Source organism: Carassius gibelio, chromosome A3 (assembly GCF_023724105.1).
Source record: "Carassius gibelio isolate Cgi1373 ecotype wild population from Czech Republic chromosome A3, carGib1.2-hapl.c, whole genome shotgun sequence".
Taxonomy (NCBI): domain Eukaryota; kingdom Metazoa; phylum Chordata; class Actinopteri; order Cypriniformes; family Cyprinidae; genus Carassius; species Carassius gibelio.
The window spans coordinates 5,308,483-5,329,006 of NC_068373.1; the positions used below are offsets into that span (position 1 = coordinate 5,308,483).

The window sequence follows — 20,524 nt, forward strand, 5'->3', positions numbered from 1 at the left end:
ATATTGCTCATTGTTTAAGGCTAGTTGTTCAGTAACATGCTTGTTGCTATAGGCTGATTGGCAGTATTTCAACACTCTGGTACCCAGTTAAACTTAAAACAGCAGAGGTTTGTTTTTAAAGCTGATGTTAAAGGATATCTGATTTATGAAACATGCTTGCTGCTTAAGGCTCATCTGGTATTGGAAATGCCATTTCTTTAAGCTTATCTGACTATTATTTCCAACATGCTGCATTTCAGACAGTAACATGCTTGTTGCTTAAAGCTATCTAGTGTATCAGTAACATACGTGTTACTTAACACACAGTATGTACATTTTGCTACTAAAGGTTGTTATTCAAATGCTTACAACGTCATCTGGATAACTGCAACATGCTTGTTGCTTAAACTTCAGGTATTGATCATATGCTTGTTGCTTAATCTTTTCAGGTACTGCATTAAAGCGGCATGCTGCTCTTCTAATTAACCTTAGAACCATGCCGCCAATCAAAACTGTATGCAAAGTGTCAATCATTTTCACTATAGTGGTCCTAACAAAATTATTTTTTATCCAAATAGTTCTTGTCATTTTAATGCTTCTACATTATTTGTATTATTCACTTAACATGTTACTATGTTGATCTCTTTCCGTCATCCTTATTACTCTGATTTTATAATACTTTGATGCTTTTCCACAAACTGCTAGTTAGTATTAAACTGTCATGGTTGGTCATGTGTTGAGGGTTAGGTGGGTTTAGAGACTGAGCATGTTTGTGCGTGTGGATGGCCCTGGGTCACAGCAGGACTAAGGCAGGCAGCAGGTATGAGGGGGCTTAAGTGTCAGATGTCTGGCCCGATGCCCGGCTGGTGTGATGGTGGGGGTTCATGTGGAGGTGGAGGCATGTATGCCAGCCTGGGGCCACTCAGTGATTTCTGTTCCAGTGAACACATTCCGGTGAGCTGGCACCTCTTCCCTGCTGTGAGAATATCATCTCTGCTTATCGCTGACCTTACACACACAGACATGCTGAAGTCAGGCAGGGGCTGCACACTGATCCACTGAGGATTATCTGGAGAATTCACCGTGAGTCCCATTCAGGAAGTTCTACAGTTATTAAAAGTCATAAACAGTTATTATAGTGTAGAAGGAGCCATATTCTACACTATTGCAATTTATTTCCCTCTGAACTGCAGTTAATGATGTCGGTTGTGGGTTCTTTTACCAAACACCCACAAAAAATATAGTTTTGATTTATTTATTATTTTACTGTGTTTTCCATCTTTTCTTGCCCTTCAAAGGATATTTATTTTACTCAACTTTCTCTTGTTTCAAACCGTTAAAACTTTTGTTTTAGACTGAAAACATTCAGTCATCCCTATTTACACTAGATTAGTCATCATCTCCTTAGTCATGCTTTTCAGTGCAGTTGTTGAATGCTGATCATCATTTAAACAGGTTTTTAATGGCAGCACACACTTATTAGATAGTAAGAAAATGGTTGATACAAGAATTGCCAGCATGAAGTGTTTGGTCAACAAGTTTCATTAGACATACTTTTTGGCTTCTTCACCTATTTCATCTTTTAACTTAAAGGGTTCATATGACGTTAAAGGTTCGAAAAACAAATTATTTTCCACATAATGTACATTAGTCAAGTCAAGTCATCTTTATTTATATAGTGCTTTAAACAAAATACATTGTGTCAAAGCAACTGAACAACATTCATTAGGGAAACAGTGTGTCAATAATGCAAAATGACAGTTAAAGGCAGTTCATCATTGAATTCAGTGATGTCATCTCTGTTCAGTTAAATAGTGCATCTGTGCATTTATTTGCAATCAAGTCAACGATATCGCTGTAGATGAAGTGACCCCAACTAAGGAAGCCAGAGGCGACAGCAGCAAGGAACCGAAACTCCATCGGTGACAGAATGGAGAAAAAACCTTGAGACAAACCAGGCTCAGTTGGGGGGCCAGTTCTCCTCTGACCAGACGAAACCAGTAGTTCAATTCCAGGCTGCAGCAAAGTCAGATTGTGCAGAAGAATCATCTGTTTCCTGTGGTCTTGTCCTGGTGCTCCTCTGAGACAAGGTCTTTACAGGGGATCTGTATCTGGGGCTCTAGTTGTCCTGGTCTCCGCTGTCTTTCAGGGCAGTAGAGGTCCTTTCTAGGTGCTGATCCACCATCTGGTCTGGATACGTACTGGATCTGGGTGACTGCATTGACCCTATGATCTGGATACCAGAGGTGGGACAAAGTCATTGTTATGCAAGTCACAAGTAAGTCTCAAGTCTTTGCCCTCGAGTCCCGAGTCAAGTCGAGTCAAAGATGAGGCAAGTCCCGAGTCGAGTCAAAAGTCAAAGCCAACAAGTCTCAAGTCGAGTCCAAAGTCCTACCATTTTATTTCAAGTCCTCTTACCACAGAAATAAAATGGACGTTGACATGATGTTGGCGAGGTTTTCCATCTGAGTGTGCTACACTCATGTACCTCATATAATCCGGGTTCAAAAATCCCTATTTTTGTTAGCATGAACCAACAAGGGAGATGTGCTTTTACTGTCTCATTGATACAGTATGGTACATCCGATAAGATGCTTAGCATTCTTTCAAAACTTATCTTTCTATGTGCAACTTCAGGTGTCGTACGTCACCTGTAAGAGAAAAAAAATAAATCCGTGGCGACAGTTTTGCAATCCGTCCCCTCAGTTTATAAACTGTATTCACGAACTCATAAACTGTTCCCTCGGTTTAACAAATCGTGCCCACGAATTTCCAATCCGTGCGCTCAGTTTTTTAAACCATACGCTCGGTTTTTGAATCCGGACCCACAAATTCATAATCTGTGCGCACGCTTTCGCAATCCGTTACCACGGATCTGTAAATCGTACTCACAGATTCATGCAGCAAGCTACGTGTTAACATACAGTTTCACTGAATATTATTATGTGGAATAGGTTTAATAATAAAGGAATAATCTTGATTATTATTGTAGCTACAATAAACCTGGCATTGTGACTAACTCTGGAGTAATTTTTTCCTCTGTTGTAAATTGTTTTAGATAAAAGATTCTTATGCATAACCTGTATAATAATATATATTTTATTTTTATAATTTTAATTTGTAGGCTAAATAAATGAGTACAGGAAAATAATTAATGAATTGCTTTATTTTTAAATAACCTTTGACAGTTTTGGAAATGCTTGTGTACAATTCTTTCTTAACATGCATGAAGACTTATTTTTGTGATTTTATTATACTAAGCTCCACCCACCCCACCCTACCTGCCGGAGTTAGATGCATGTTTCACTGTTAATGTTATTATTAAATAACGAGGCCAAAAATAACATTGCATTCAGTTAGAGAGAAAAGGAATGAAAACATAACCGGCATATTATTTGTTTTGTATTGCTTTTTACTCTTATTTTCTTCTTATTTTTAGCATTTTTTTTTTTTTTGGCCATAAAACACAGACGACTGTGTCTTATCCTATTGGTGATTAATGTAAAATAAACGCTAAAAAGAAGACTATTTTGTGAATGCTGATCGTGGACTCATTGGATACTATGAAAAATAATGTTTAATAAACAGAATTGAATCTGCCGGTGTGGGCGGAGCTACAAATGTGTGTCAGTTTACAGATTGCGAAAGCGTGCGCACGGAATATGAATTCGTGGGTACAGATTCAAAAACCGAGGGTACGGTTTACAAAATCTAAGCGCACAGATTGGGAATTCCTGGGCAAGGTGGGTTAATCCTTGGGTACCATTTGTTAAACCGAGGGAATGGTTTATGAATTCGTGAGAACGGTTTATAAACTGAGGGGACAGATTGCAAAATCGTAGCCACGGATGGATTTTTTTTCTCCTAAAGGTCATAGTCACATGTCAGGATGTCATAGTTGATCCGTTATTCATTAACTGTATGGGCCAGCTACTCACCGGCCCTTGATGAATGTGATTTGTGGAGAGCACGCGAGAGAGAGCGCGAGAGAGCGAGAAAGAGAGAGAGCGCGCGTGTGAGAGAGAGAGAGAGAGAGAGAGAGCGCGAGAGAGAGAGAGAGAGCGCAAGAGAGAGAGAGAGCGCATGCTCTCCCTCTCGCATATTAATCAATTGACACGATGGTGTCAATTAATGTAGCATGTACATCAGGTGGTTTGGGAAGTGTTTCCGGTTCCGGTTTACCTAAATAATGCAGCCTAAAAATCCTTTAACAGATTTGGATATTAAAAGCTTATTACTATGTTATGTGTAAGCCAGGTTAAAGAGATGGGTCTTTAATGGAGATTTAAACTGCAAGAGTGTGTCTGCCTCCCGGACAATGTCAGGTAGGTTATTCTAAAGTTTAGGCGCCAAATAGGAAAATGATCTGCCACCTGCAGTTGATTTTGATATTCTAGGTATTATCAAATTGAGTTTTGAGAACGTGGCGGACGTAGAGGATTATAATGTAAAAGGAGCTCATTCAAATACTGAGGTGCTAAACCATTCAGGGCTTTATAAGTAATAAGCAATATTTTAAAATCTATACGATGTTTGATTGGGAGCCAGTGCAGCGTTGACAGGACCTGGCTAATAAGGTCATACTTCCTGGTTCTAGTAAGAACTCTTGCTGCTGCATTTTGGACTAGCTGTAGTTTGTTTACTAAGCGTGCAGAACAACCACCCGATAAAGCATTACAATAATCTAACCTTGAGGTCACAAATGCATGGATTAACCATCCTACATTTGACATTGAGAGCATAGGCCGTAATTAAGATATATTTTTGAGATGGAAAAATGCAGTTTTACAAATGCTAAAAACGTGGCTTTCTAAGGAAAGATTGCGATCAAATAGCACACCTAGGTTCCTAACTGATGACGAAGAATTGACAGAGCAGCCATCGAGTCTTAGACAGTGTTCTAGGTTATTACATGCAGATTTTTAGGTCCTATAATTAACACCTCTGTTTTTTTTTTTTTTTTAATTTAGCAGTAAGAAATTACGTCATCCAGTTTTTTATATCGACTATGCATTCCATTAGTTTTTCAAATTGGTATGTTTCACCGGGCTGGGAGGAAATATAGAGCTGAGTATCATCAGCATAACAGCGAAAGCTAAGACCATGTTTCCTGATGATATCTCCCAAGGGTAACATATAAAGCGTGAAGAGTAGCGGCCCTAGTACTGAGCCTTGAGGTACTCCATACTGCACTTGTGATCGATATGATACATCTTCATTCACTGCTACGAACTGATGGCGGTCATATAAGTACAATTTAAACCATGCTAATGCACGGTTAATGCCAACAAAGTGTTCAAGTCTATGCAAAAGTATGTAGTGGTCAATTGTGTCAAACGCAGCACTAAGATCCAATAAAACGAATAGAGAGATATAACCACGATCAGATGATAAGAGCAGATCATTTGTAACTGTGAGGAGAGCAGTCTCAGTACTATGATACGGTCTAAATCCTGTCTGGAAATCCTCACATATACCATTTTTCTCTAAGAAGGAATATAATTGTGAGGATAATACCTTTTCTAGTATCTTGGACAGATTGGTCTATAATTAACTAGTTCTTTGGGGTCAAGTTGTGTTTTTTTGATGAAAGATTTAATAACGGCCAGTTTGAATGTTTTGGGGACATATCCTAATGACAATGAGGATTTAATAATGGTCAGAAGATGATCTATGACTTCTGGAAGCACCTCTTTTAGGAGCTTAGATGGTATAGGGTCTAACATACATGCTGTTGGTTTAGATGATTTAACAAGTTTATACAATTCTTCCTCTCCTATAGTAGAGAATGAGTGGAACTGTTCCTCAGGGGATCTATAGTGCACTGTCTGATGCGATACAGTAGCTGACGGCTGAATGGTTACAATTTTATCTCCAATAGTATCGATTTTAGAAGTAAAGTAATTCAAAAAAGCATTACTGCTGTGATGTTGGGAAATGTCAAAACTTGTTGAGGCTTTATTTTTCGTTAATTTAGCCACTGAATAAATTGAATAAATACCTGGGGTTATGTTTGTTTTCTTCTAAAAGAGAAGAAAAGTAATCGGATCTAACAGTTTTTAATGCTTTTCTGTAGGATAGGTTACTTTCCCACCAAGCAATACAAAATAACTCTAGTTTTGTTTTCCTCAAGCTGCGCTTTATTTTTCGGGCTGCTCTCTTTAGGGTGCGAGTATGCTCATTATACCATGGTGTCAAACTGTTTTCCTTAACCTTCCTTAAGCGTAAAGGAGCAACTGTATTTAAAGTGCTAGAAAAGAGAGAGTCCATAGTTTCTGTTACATCATCAAGTTGTTCCGAGGTTTTGGATATGCTAAGGAATTTGGATACATCAGGAAGATAACTTAAAAAGCAGTCTTTTGTGGTAGAAGTGATGGTTCTCCGATACTTGTAACAAGAAGTAGAATTTACAATTTTGGCTATATGAAGTTTGCACAAAACTAAATAATGATCTGAGATATCATCATTTGGCTGCATAATTTCAACACTATCAACATCAATTCCATGTGATAGTATTAAATCTAGAGTATGATTTCGACAATGAGTAGGTCCTGAAACATGTTGTATAACACCAATAGAGTTCAGAATGTCTATAAATGCTGATCCCAATGCATCTTTTTCATTATCGACATGGATATTAAAATCACCAACTATTAAAACTTTATCTGCAGCCAGAACTAACTCGGATGTAAAATCACCAAACTCTTTAATAAAGTCTGTATGGTGCCCTGGTGGCCTGTATACAGTAGCCAGTACAAACATAACGGGATTTATCATTAACTTTTGTTTCTCTGGATAATGTTATATGAAGCACCATTATTTCAAACGAGTTATACTTGAAGCCTGCCCTCTGGGAAATCCTGAAAACGTTGTTATAAATTGAAGCAACACCTCCTTCTTTTTAGATGCTAAATTCAAATTTGCATTCACTGGCTGGCACTGAGCCAGAGACAGATGCGTTTTTACAGCACTGCACATTAACCAAGTACACACAGTGCTGTTGAGCTTATGAATGCAATGACCAATCAGAGGCATTCAGATGAGTCATCACTAAAATGGAAGTGTTTTCTTGATTTGCTCGCTGACTGAAATGGTTACCTTTTTCTGGCCAATTCTCCAATCAGAAACAACAAAGTGCAAATTTGTGTACGAATCTGTAGGATGTTAATTTCATAGTGTTAACAGCTTCAGTGATTTTAATGGGAGTTTTTGAGAGTGCTCGAACTAGAATGTCAGTGTAAATGTTCTTTGCTATTGTAAATGTTCTTTGCTCTACCAAACAAAACATAATAACGTGCTAATTTAACAACATTATTTTATTAATAACGTTAAACAAAATTGTACAAAACCAATGCCATTCTTTATGTTATAAAGGTATGAAAAAAGTAGACAGGTTTCACTCAAAAGTTTAGTCATAGTCTGCTGCCACTGGAAAACATCTGTAAACTGTTGTGTATTTTAGTGTTTGCTGGTGTGTTTCAGGATCTTCCTCAGTCTGTAGCTGTAAAAGGAACATATAATATACGAATATTAAGTAACGAAATGGGCTGAGTCTGACCAAATGCAGCATTAGATCATTGAAACCAGCTAAAATATAACTTTCCAGGTTACAGCATTTATTAATCTTCATTCATGTTAATTTCAGCATTTACTTCACATTTTTTGTTTGTAAGCAATACACTGTGAACTTACATGAACAATGAACGACTCTATTTGTATTAACATTAGTAAAGATTAACAAATTTTTTAATAATTGTATTGTTCATTGTTTATTCATGTTAGTTAATACATTAATGTCAACAAATTACTTGTGTTTGAATCATCAGTGGCAAATTCTTTAAGTACAAAAAACTATGTAAATAAATAAACTGACACTGTAATACTGGAGTAATGGGATAAAGGAATATATATATATTTTATTTATTAAAATAGGAAACATTTTAAATTGCTTTTCCTGTATTTTTGATTGATAAATCAAATGAATGCAGATTTGGTGATGATAATAGACTTTATTTAGTAAGGGATAATGTACCTAATGTACAAAAAACTCTGACATGGTGATCAGATGCGAAACATCTAACCTTGAGGTCATGAACACATGAATTAATGTTTCTGCATTTGACATTGAGAGCATAGGTCATAATCTAGATACACTGGAAAATTGCAGTTTTACATATTTAGTTAATAATCACAAATGGCTGGAAAGATCTTGGTAAAGTCATGGATATTCACTGGATAAAAAACAAAAAAGAGTTTGCATGAGACCTCACATTGGTTCTGAACACTCTCTGTAGACCTGAACTTCTGGAGTCTGTTTGTTTTCTTTGAGGGTTTTATTACATAACCTCCCCCTTGCCCCAAGCTTTGGCTTCAGCTAAACACGTTGGTGGTCCCTATCAGCACTTCCCTCATGGATCCAATTTGTAATTGAGGGCTCAAATGTTGTTGTAAGTCTTACTGTGGGTCCCGCCTGAGGTGTGGCTCAGTCTAATCAACCTCTGTCTCTCTGGATTCTGGAAACGCTATAACAGTTAAAGAGAGGATGAATATATGCATAGTATTATTGGCTATGTGGGCATGAAAAGTGCATTAAATGCCATGCATTGTTTCATTTCATTATTCTGGGAACAGTTTCTGTGTGCAAATGCACAGAGCCGATAAATACAACTGAGTGTTTTGATTGAGATTTATTGCTGTTATTGTATGTTTATTCTGGGCTGAAGTCAGACAGAGGAATCTTGGCTGACCCTTCCTGTTTTGTGGATAAACAATGGGAAGAAACCGCACTCATCTGATTGCATTATCAGATTACCCAGCCTGCAGTGGACTGGACATTTGGTGGTTATGTAACAACACATTTGAATTTCTCAGGCTATTTGTGCAATTTGAAAGTTCCATGGAAAACCAGATGTAAAAATAGCCTTTGAAGATAATGTTTTAGGACTTCATGCTGCCATCCATCAAGATCAGTAAGATATGATTTACTAAGTTTAGGGTGACATCATATGGGCAACTTAAAAAAAAAAAAAAAAAACATTGCTTTAGTAACAATATAATGAGGAAACTTTATGATTATTGAATTTAACGATTTATCAACCATATATTGAAATGCATTTTTCATCTAAACATTCTTAATTAGATTAGCTATAAGAGGAAAGAGTCATGAAGCTACAGTGTATACTGTATATATTAGGGCTGTCAACATTAACACGTTAACACATGCAATTCATTTTACAATCCTTATTGTGTTAAAATAATTGAACCCAGTTTACGCAAAATTACCGTTGTTTCTCTGCTTACAAGCGGATCATTTGAAGCCACTAAACTCTGCAAGTTTTCCGTCCAATGATCCAGTAAGTGAATGCATTCAAACAATCCGTCTGCTCTGTTTATCTCTGTTGAACATGATAAACATCAAACGACAAACTAAACTAAAAGCATAACGAAATTGTGCTAATCGTTTGAGCTGCTCAGCGCTTAGAGAGTACAGCCTGGTTTATATTCACTGCATCAGCATGAGTTCAAAACAAAAATTATGCAAATATTGAAGAAACGATGGATGGTTTTCAAGCTAAAGACCAATTCTTAAACCATAAATGGTGAACATCTTTGTGTATTTTTGTGAGGGAAAAACATGCAAGCACTGTCACGGACAGCAGTTTTGGTTTTCTTTTTGTTTTCATTTTGAAAAGCTTGTTATCTGTGCTGTTTACCTCATGTTATGCTATGAAAGCTCTCTTTTTATTTTTATTTTTTATTTGATTCCTGTGTTTGCTAAACGTTCTGTATTTTATAATTCTGTATATAGTACAGGATGTAGTGTATGCCATGCCTCATCGTATTCGTTTTTGTTAAAGGGGTCATATGATGTTGCTAAAAAGAACATTATTTTGTATATTATTATTTGGCGCCGGACTGAAACTAGCAAACACGGTTTCTTATGATAGGGCCCATAGTTTGTCATTTTATATCTTACAGTTTTATTGCTTGTCATTTTTAATTAAGAATGACAAATAATCCGTCTTTTAATTCTTAAAAAGTGAAATATGTATAGATCTACAGTATATCAGGCAATTACCTTTTCTTGTAAAACGTGACAACAAGATCTCGAATAAGCATCCGAAGCCCTGCTTATAAGATAGCAAAAGAAGATCTCCAATTCACAAAATTCAAATCACAAATAGGCTACTGAAGAAAAAGAACAGGTTGAATGTTAACCACAAATTCACATTGTTTCCACACAGATTGGCGATAATGTTTTGTTTTGTCATGTGTATGTTGGTGTATGTTGAAAGTGGTTTCCAAGTTGTTGATACATGTATATGGTTGCTAGGGCTGGGTTGATCGATTAATCATTTATAAACAGTAATTGATTCTGTCTTTTAGTAAACATTTTTTTGCAGTGCACCTGCCATCCAATAATAGCAATAAGCTTTAATAATACTTTTCATATGAAACAAAGTCTGAGCTTTCAAATTCTATCAGTATATCTGAAATTCAAATAATAAATGTCTTCATGTAGCGTAATTGCTGTTAACGACACATAAACAGATCATCACTTCCTCTGCTAGTTATAGCACAAAATAAACACAAATGATCACTAGATAGTGTTGAAAGCAGCAAAACTTACTGAAATGTATCATGTCTCATGATCGCTCAACCAGTGTTTCAAGATGTCAGTAAAACAGCTTGCAAACATGTATTATTTGATTGTTGATTATTATATATAAAAACTAATAGCCATTGACTTTAGGTCATTCAGAACAAGGCGTTAATATGTGGTTTAAACAAATATTGAACAGAGTACTAATAAAAAGACAATATGCTAGAAATATATGCAATATATGCTAATAAGCGACTTAAAGTAAATGGTTACCAATTTAATAAAATATCAATGCACCTGCAGGGTTCTCTGTGTGTGCAGTATTATAATGTTAGTCAAGAGGTTATGTAGTTGAGAAAAAATTGGGCTGTACTGTACCTGATATAATTACACACAAATGGATATTGAATCAGTTCATCAAATCTGTCAGTAATGGTGGCTAAAGTGTTTTTAGCATGTTGCTAAAGTATCTGGGTGATTTGGTTTGTTGCTATGGCATGGCCAGATGAAAACTGTAAGATTGCCTGCTTAATAAAGTAACAACACACCTTTTCAACAAGCCACATGAACTCAAGAATCATTCATGACAAACATTGTTAGACTTCACACTAAAGTTTAATACTTAGGGTTTTGTTAAAATCTTTAACTCTTAACTACACAGTAGATCAACTACTGGAACACTTTAATTAATCAAATGCATTTGTTCTGAATTATTCATCAATTTTGATGTTTTTATAATTAGACTGTCGTTACATGTACAAAATGTTCTTTTTTCTGGATAACTTTTAACTTTAAAAAATATATATAATTTCCAGAAGATTATGTTTAAAGACACATGAAAGGAGATTAACAGTGATGGATCTTATTCCATCAGAAGAGCACGAGGAAGAAACGGTTGAGCGCGGGACTCCTCGTAGAAGTTGTATCTAAGCAACAGCCGCGGAAAAAGCCTTGATTCTTGTTGATGTCTCTCTGTCAGCTACTAAGTGTAGGCGATGTGGAAAGTCAAATTAATGGCCACTATCACTAAAACACTGTCAGACTTTCTGAATGAGTTTTCTGCACATTCAAGCCTCTTAAAAGATTTGAGCAATGTTTTCCACACATTCAGATTTGAGAAAAGTGAGCTTGGTTTAAGTTGCGTCCTAATGTTTCTGTGTGAAAGACTGAAAGAGACACTTCTCCCCCTTTTGGTCAATAATAGAAATGCAGTCTGCCTGTTTTTTCAAGAGGCTTGTAATCTGTTTTGTTATTTGACGGTCAAATGCCACTTTAACTTCTTTGTTGCTGTCAGATAATTATTTAGCAGTAAACCTCCTAATGTACTTATGACAACTTACTTAAAATATGAGGAATATAGATGGTGGCACTTCCTGTTCGTGTGTTTTCGTTAATGTTTTGATTTCTTTCTTATTAATCAGTGGGTGAGGCCAGAAATCTGATTCCCATGGACCCCAATGGGCTGTCAGACCCATATGTGAAGCTCAAACTCATCCCAGACCCCAAGAATGAGACCAAGCAGAAGACCCGGACCATCCGCTCCTCACTCAACCCCACCTGGAACGAGTCCTTCATCTTGTGAGTCTGTCAGCATTAAACACACACTCTCATGGAATTGTAGATGTGTTTTCTCATATTTGTCTGTGTGCAGTAAGTTAAAGCCCTCGGATAAGGAACGACGTCTGTCTGTGGAGGTGTGGGATTGGGACAGAACCACCCGTAATGACTTCATGGGCTCCATGTCCTTTGGTGTGTCTGAGCTGATCAAAGCTCCTGTATGTGGCTGGTGAGTCAAATACACTGAGAGCACAAACACAACAAGCTACTGTTTTTCTTACATATTTGACACTGTAATAAAATGTTGTATAATAAATGTTGTGGCTGTAAAACAGTGGCTGATATTACAGTATAGATCTATCATGCTATTTCTGTGTTTTGAGTTATATTGGCAGCTCCACACTATAGCTCCTATTCAAGCAATAAACCCTAAGAGGGCGTGCTTTACAGTCATTTTAATATGGTAAAATACAGTTATGTTCAATAAATAGTTCATAATCATAATTCTTATATACAGGTGTGGTCGTAAGTTTACATTCACCTTGCAGAATTTGCATAATGTTGAAGGAAAATGCCACCGTTTTTCCATTTTCAATTATGTTCTTCCCTCAACTTAGATGAGTTGATACTGTATGTACCTCTCCTATCTCAGTGCGTGCACTCAGTCGCCGTAGCACGTGGCACCACAATGATAGCGTTTAGCTTAGCACCATTTATTCCTTAGGATCCAAACAGGGATGAATTTAGAAGTTACCAAAAACGTCCATGTTTTCCCTATTTAAAGACAGTTACATGAGTAGTTACTAGGGATGTGTATCGTTAAGGTTTTAATGCTATTACTACTCTTACAGATACTGCTTAACGGTCCGGTACTTTAATGGTATTCTTATTCTTTACACAAACCACCCTATAATGATTTTTTAAAAATCTTGTTAAATCATTTCCCCGATCTCAGATTCCTGTCCATGTGATGTCACACAGACAGGCCCCTCCCTTGATAGTTTGATTGACAGCGGCGTTTCAACACAGACTGGACTCGTGTCTTACCTTAGATCCAGTCATCAGTCCGCCATTGTTTCTCCGCCGCAGCAGATGTAGACAAATATGTCTCCTAAGCGATCAAGGTGTTCTGTTGTTTGGTGTAAAAATGAACATAGCAGTCATCATTTACTCCTGACATCTGAGCCGCTGAAGACACATTGCATTTGTTTTTGAAGAGAATGCGCAATCCCGATCTGCCTACGGCTACATCCACATGAAGCCAGAGCTTCCCCTATCCATGTAGTATACATGCCAGACCACCATAAACTTAAACTGGAGCAGACTTAAACCATGCTTATAAACCTTGTGCGTGGTGTACAAACGAAAATGGAGCAATACATTTATGAATCTGTGTTAATGTTAGTTCCCTTTCGATACTTCACTCATACTGCGTATGGGAAAAGCTCCTTTTTCCTCGATACTGAAGCCTTTTTTCAATAACGCAGTGCAACTGCACTGCCATTGGTTTAATCTGTAAACTTTTTTAAACCAATGACAGCGCTGCGTAGCTGCGCGAGCCCGTGGCGATGCAGCGCGCCAAAGCCCGCCAAAATGGGCGGGGCGAATGGCTATATAAGCAGGCAATCGCCAGAGGAAATCAGATCTTACTCCTTCAGCGACGACTTCACTTCGCTGGATCTTTGCTGAATGCCTTCGCCTGGAACGAGCTCTCGCCGTCGAAGAGGCACCGCAGCGGACCAGCTGAGACCGCCGACCGCCTGCAGCGCCGGCGTTCTCGCAGACAGCCGCTCTCAGCGCCGATCTCGGGCCGCCCACTTCCCGCTTCCGGCCGCTTCTCAGCGATCTCCTGCCGCCATCCGGCGACCGTAAACGAGCTTTTTCCAGAGGTTTTCACCGCTCTAAAAGAGCGTTTCTAACGCCGTTTTAATGGTGGCGGCCATGCCGCGCCACAGCTGTGGCACATGCAGAGCCCCTCTGCATGATGACGACGGCCATGGTGAGTGTGTTTTCTGCCTGGGTAAACCCCATGCTGAGGCTGCACTCAATGAGACTTCATGCTGCTTTTGTGAAAGCATGAGTCTCGCCTCTCTGCGCTCGCGGATTGCTTTCTTTAATGAAAGCAATCCCGCCCCTCGCGCCCTCCCGTCTTTTTCCTCCCGCGAGCCGGCCAGGAAAAGACAGCGGGGAAGAGGGGCTCAGCGCCCGGATTTGGGTGAGCTCACGCCGGCTCAGCACCCGCGTGCCTCACCCTCTCCAATGAGAGAGCCGTCCCCTGTCCTCTTCTCACGCCCAGAGCAGCGTCCCTCGGCTGAAGCGAGCGACCTTGTCTCTTTCGGCGGATCGGAGGACGAGCCGCTTGACGACTCCATGTCACTCGCGGCTTCTGAAACGGAGGACTGGGCCGGTGATTCTGACCCCGCCCACTAGCCGTCGCTGGAGCCCATCGACGCCAGAGCTGGGATGGATGCCGAGCTTCTCCGCATCCTCTCCAAGGCCGTTGAGGAACTCCATCTGGAGTGGGCCCCCCCTGAAGAGCCAACACGCAGCAGGCTGGACGAGTGGTACCTGCCAGGACGCCACCAGGCCCCCTGCCAGCAATCTGCCCCGTTCTTCCCTGAGGTTCTGCCATGGCTGGCAGGGCCTACACTTCTGCGGGCCAAGCCGCTTCATCTCTGCACACCATGGCCATATTGCAGGTGTTCCAGGCTAAGCTTCTCCGTTCCCTGGATGAGTCTAGCTCTAGTGAACCTGCTTTTCGCGACATCCGCAGCGCCACTGATTTGGCCCTGCGCACCACGAAAGCCACGGCCCAGGCCATCGGACGATCCATGGCCAACCTGGTTGTGCTGGAGCGCCACCTCTGGCTCAACCTAACAGAGATCAAGGAGAGCGACAAAGTGGCTTTTCTTGATGCCCCAGTCTCTCCATGCGGCCTCTTTGGACCAGCTGTAGAGGGATTCACAGAACGCTTCACTGCAGCACAGAAGTCGTCCCAAGCCATGCGACACTTCCTGCCCAAGCGCTCCACCTCTGCCCCGAGTCGCCCCAGGACTGCGCCGACTCAAACCTGCCCCTTCTACCCCCCAGGCGGTGCCCCCTAAGGAGCAGCACCCAGCTCGCCCCACTAGGCGCGCTAAACCGCCTAGACGTCAGGGCCCCCGGCAAAGGATTACGCTGGACCCGACGCCCTCTAAATCCTCCTGATCGTTGGGGAAGAAAGAGGAAGGGGCAAAGTCCCGCCGCGGCCGGACCACCCCAGAAGCTCTCTCGCCTGTCTGCTGTGCGACCTGGGCCCACCGTTGTTGTGTCCACGCAAAGCGCCGTTGTTATGGCAAACACAATAAATATTTCACATTTTCAAAAAGAGAGCAGTTTTCCTCTTCCACACTCGTCAGTGTTCAGGCCCCTAATCAGCGGTCTGCCATCCGACACTATCCAGCCCCTTGTCACGCGGGCCGAGGCCTGGCAGGCCATCCCCGGAGTGTCCAAGTGGGTGTTGGGGATAATAAAACACGGCTACTCACTGCAGTTCGCCCGAAGACCCCCGCGTTTTCGCGGAGTGATTCCCACCTCGGTAGAGCCGGACGACGCTCAGGTCCTCCGCACCGAAGTAATGACGCTGTTAAGGAAGGGAGCCATAGAGATAGTTCCTCCCTCAGAAAGCGGATCGGGTTCTACAGCCGTTATTTCCTTGTCCCCAAGAAAGATGCCGGTCTCAGACCCATCTTAGACCTCAGACACCTGAACCTTTCCCTCATGAAACGGAAGTTCAAGATGTTGACACTGAAGCAGATCCTCACGCAGATTTGCCCCGAGGACTGGTTCTTCTCACTGGACCTGAAAGATGCTTACTTTCACATCCAGATAGCCCCCCATCACAGACGATTCTTGAGATTCGCGTTCGAGGGTGTGGCTTACCAATATACAGTCCTTCCCTTTGGGCTGTCTCTAGCTCCCCGCACTTTCACGAAGTGCATGAACGAGGCGCTTTCCCCTCTGAGACAGATGGGAATCCGCATTCTGAACTATCTCGACGACTGGCTCATTCTAGCCCAGTCACGAACCGAGCTAGACCACAACAGATCTGTGCTCCTGAGCCACTTACAGTGCCTAGGACTCAGGGTCAATTTCGCCAAGAGCTCACTGCTCCCCAGCCAACGTATTACGTTCCTGGGAGCAGTTTTCGACTCAGTCAATATGAGGGCGGTCATATCACCAGAGCGCGCTCTGGTACTTCAGCAGCTCGCGGCCTCTGTCAAGAACAAAGCCTGTTTCCCTCTGAAATTCTTTCAGAGGATGCTAGGGCTGATGGCTTCCGCCTCCCCAGTTTTACAGCTCGGCCTCCTACGAATGCGGCCCTTGCAGTACTGGCTGAAACTCCGGGTCCCACCTCATGCTTGGCGGCACGGCCGCTTTCGCATCAGGGTCAACCAGGCCTGTCTAGCAGCCCTGGAGCCTTGGATGAACCCTGTTTGGTTCAGTCGTGGAGTACCCCTACAGGCGGTTTCCAGAAGGACGGTGCTCTCAACAGATGTGTCCAACCTGGGTTGGGGTGCTCTGTGCGAGGGCAGACCAGCCTTCGGCTCGTGGTCACACGAAGAAAGCCATCTCCATATCAACTGCCTCGAGATGCTGGCAGTAGAACGAGCCCTTCAATCCTTTCAGGCAATCCTGGAAGGGCGCCACATCCTAGTCCAGTCGGACAGCATGACAGTGGTGTCCTACATAAATCACCAAGGCGGCCTTTCGTCCAGCCGCCTCTGCGCACTGGCAAAGCGCCTCTTGGAATGGGCATTACCCAGGTTGCGATCGCTCAAGGCGACACACATACCTGGCAAGACGAATCTGGGAGCAGACATGCTTTCACGGAGCAATGTCCCCTCGGACGAGTGGATGCTCCATCCCCAGACGGTTCTCAAAATCTGGGAGATTTTCGGGAAGGCAGAGGTCGACCTCTTCACCTCAGAAAGCAATTCTCATTGCCCAACTTATTTTTCAAAGGAAACAGATGCGCTGGCCCACAACTGGCCCAGCCTCCTTCTTTATGCTTTTCCCCCGATCGCTCTGATCCCTCAGGTCATCAGACGAGTCAGGGAAGACAGACACAGAGTCCTCCTAGTGGCCCCACTCTGGAGGACCCAAGTTTGGTCCTCTGAGCTTTTCAGGCGGGACCTCCTCTCTCAGGCGAACAGGACAATCTGGCATCCACAGCCAGAACTCTGGGCTCTGCATGTATGGTCCCTCGATGGGAGCCTCTGAGCCTCCCCGGGTACGTGCTACACACCATTGCTCAGGCAAGAGCCCCGTCTACAAGACACCTCTATGCCCAAAAATGGTCAGTCTTTGTTGACTGGTGCTTAGCACAAAACAAAGACCCTGTTGAGTGTGATGTATCTCCGATACTGTCATTTCTCCAGGAGCGTCTAGAAAAGGGTCTCACCCCTTCCACACTCAAGGTTTACGTAGCAGCCATTGCAGCATTTCATGCTCCTATTGCTGGCCAATCAGTGGGTCGAAACAGCCTCATTGTGCGTTTCCTGAGAGGTGCTAGGCGGTTGAAGCCCCCACGTCCTCTCACTGTTCCCACTTGGGACCTTCACACGGTCCTTGGAGCACTCAAAGGACCTCCCTTTGAACCGCTGCAGTCAGCTGACCTTCGGCCCCTAATGCTCAAAACCGCTCTGCTACTTGCTCTAGCATCGGTCAAGCGTGTTGGCGATTTGCAGGCCCTCTCGGTGAGCCCTGCATGCCTTGAGTTTGGGCCCAATGACTCTAAGGTCATTTTAAAACCCAGGCATAGCTACGTACCTAAAGTGCTCTCGACGCCATTCAGAGCACAGGTAATTTCCCTCTCAGCTCTGCCTCCGTTGTCAGGTGAGCGAGAGCTAGATTTACTCTGCCCAGTGAGGGCTTTGAGGATTTACATTGAGCAGTTGCAGCCGTTCAGGCAATCTGACCAGCTTTTTGTCTGCTTTGGTGGCCGCACCAAAGGGTCTTCGGTCTCAAAGCAACGCCTCTCGCGTTGGATAGTTGAAGCTATCGCTCTATGTTACTCCTCTATGGGCCTTGAGTGCCCCATAGGAGTTAGAGCCCACTCTACTAGAGGGATGGCCTCTTCATGGGCCTGGTCTAGTGGTGTCTCTATCTAGGACATCTGTGAGGCGGCCGGCTGGTCCTCGCCGTCCACTTTTGTCAGGTTTTATAACTTGGATATCCCGACCTTGCATGCTCGGGTTCTTTCAGTTTGATACGACGGCCTCTAGCAGACTCTGTCATCATACCACCTCCAGGGAGCTAGCTCCCTCTTAGCAGTGTAGCGTCAAGGGCTCGATGGCTCCGGCCCTCTCACTTATCCTCTGGACCCCTGGGTGTTCAAGTTAAGTGTTGTCGTTCCCTACCGTGGCACGGCGCGGTTGAATTCGTTCCCCATACGCAGTATGAGTGAAGTATCGAAAGGGAACGTACTCGGTTACGAACGTAACCTCGGTTCCCTGAGATACGGAACGAGTACTGCGTTATATGCCATGCCACGAGGCTGCAGGTTCAGTGTCGTCGCTTCAGTCGTATGACCTGATTTCCTCTGGCGATTGCCTGCTTATATAGCCATTCGCCCCGTCCATTTTGGCGGGCTTTGGCGCGCTGCATCGCCACAGGCTCGCGCAGCTACGCAGCGCTGTCATTGGTTTAAAAAAATTTACAGATTAAACCAATGGCAGTGCAGTTGCACTGCGTTATTGAAAAAAGGCTTCAGTATCGAGGAAAAAGGAGCTTTTCCCATACGCAGTACTCGTTCCGTATCTCAGGGAACCGAGGTTACGTTCGTAACCGAGTACGTTAATTAAAAGACAATTGTTGTTGCTGTTATGTGACGTACTGAAGCAGTGTCTTACTAGGGGCGAGATGTGGGCTAATGACGTAATCGTTTCAGATTTGCTGTCCACACGAAAATGCAAGAGTGTTGTTTAAAGATTTATCCTCTCTAGGACCCGTTTTCAAAAAAGTATATCAATTTCATTCTCCCAAAACGCCCAGTCCATCTGGACGAAATGCCTATATTATACAAAATGTATGCATACAGCTAAACGCCTTTTTAAAAAATGTGCTAATTTCCAAGTTTCATGATGAATGCGGCTAAAGTAAACAGTCCCTCAGAGAGCGGCTCTGAAGAGGGGGGAGGGATCAGCAGAGCTCATTAACATTTAAAGGAAAATGCTACAAAATGGTTTGCTCTGAAAAGAGCCGTTTTGACAGGGTATAAAATGTGTTTTTTTACACTCCCATTGAGAAATTTTAAGTGAAGTGATTTTTTAAGTGAAGTGACATTCAGCCAAGTATGGTGACCCATACTCAGAATTTGTGCTCTGCATTTAACCCATCCGAAATGCACACACACAGAGCAGTGAACACACACACACACACACACTGTGAGCACACACCCGGAGGAGTGGGCAGCCATTTATGCTGCGGCGCCCGGGGAAACCAAACTAAATAAAATGTCATAAAAACCCATATTAACTTGGGGAAAATGGGCATTCGATGACCCCTTTAAAGAAAATGTATTATTTTATATACTATCTATGAGCGGTAACTAGGAGTTTGTTGATGGAAAACTCTTAGTAATAGATAATAGTAAAAATATGTTCCCTAATCTAAATTGTTACTAAACAAAATGTAAAATAATAAATAAAATAAGATTATACTCAAAAATACACACTCCTCTTAATGCAGCATGTTGCCTTCTTCAGCATCAAATTAATGTTTGCTATTTTCTCATACAGTCACTGTTGAATAAGGTCTAACGATCCAGAAGTTGTAAAACCAAAGAATGTATAGTTTAACTGCTTGAGGACAAACAAGAGAGCATTAAGAATCAAGTGCAGTGTTTAAACTTTTGAACAGGGTCATATTTATAAATGCAGCTATTATTATATCTTGTTATTGTCTGTTGTGTGAAAAAGCTTATTCCGTTGCAGTGCCATTTTTATATTCCCTATTATTATTACTAATATTTTTAACTTTTACTCTTTCATTAATTTGATTAATAATTGTATGCCTTGCAGAGCTGTTTTTTACAACAATGCTGTACATGCAGGCCTGTAATACCATGTTATGCTACTATTGCTGTACCATACCTTTTAGACTGTACCTTGGTAATACTATTTGAAGTTTCTAGTTTGATAATCTCTCCTTCGACAGGTATAAGATGTTAAACCAGGAGGAGGGTGAGTACTACAACGTGCCCATCCCAGAGGAGAATGACATTAACCTGGAGCTGCGGCAGAAGTTTGAGGTGAGAGTGTGTGTTTATCTCCGCAGCTCTTCAAACACACTCACTCATGCCAGAGCTGTGATGAAGAGTCCTGCATGGCTGTTCATTCTCAA

General features: G+C 42.0%; 1 protein-coding gene across 2 annotated transcripts in view; it reads left to right on the forward strand.

Moving 5' to 3' along the window:
- Positions 1–20,524, forward strand: part of LOC127944331 (protein kinase C alpha type-like) — a 145,919-nt gene that overhangs the window by 94,907 nt on the left and 30,488 nt on the right. For both annotated transcript variants that reach the window (XM_052540214.1, XM_052540217.1), the window contains exons 6-8: positions 12,004–12,160; positions 12,234–12,368; positions 20,339–20,432. In XM_052540214.1, the coding sequence (XP_052396174.1) occupies positions 12,004–12,160; positions 12,234–12,368; positions 20,339–20,432 (386 nt within the window). The remainder of the gene's footprint in view (positions 1–12,003; positions 12,161–12,233; positions 12,369–20,338; positions 20,433–20,524) is intronic.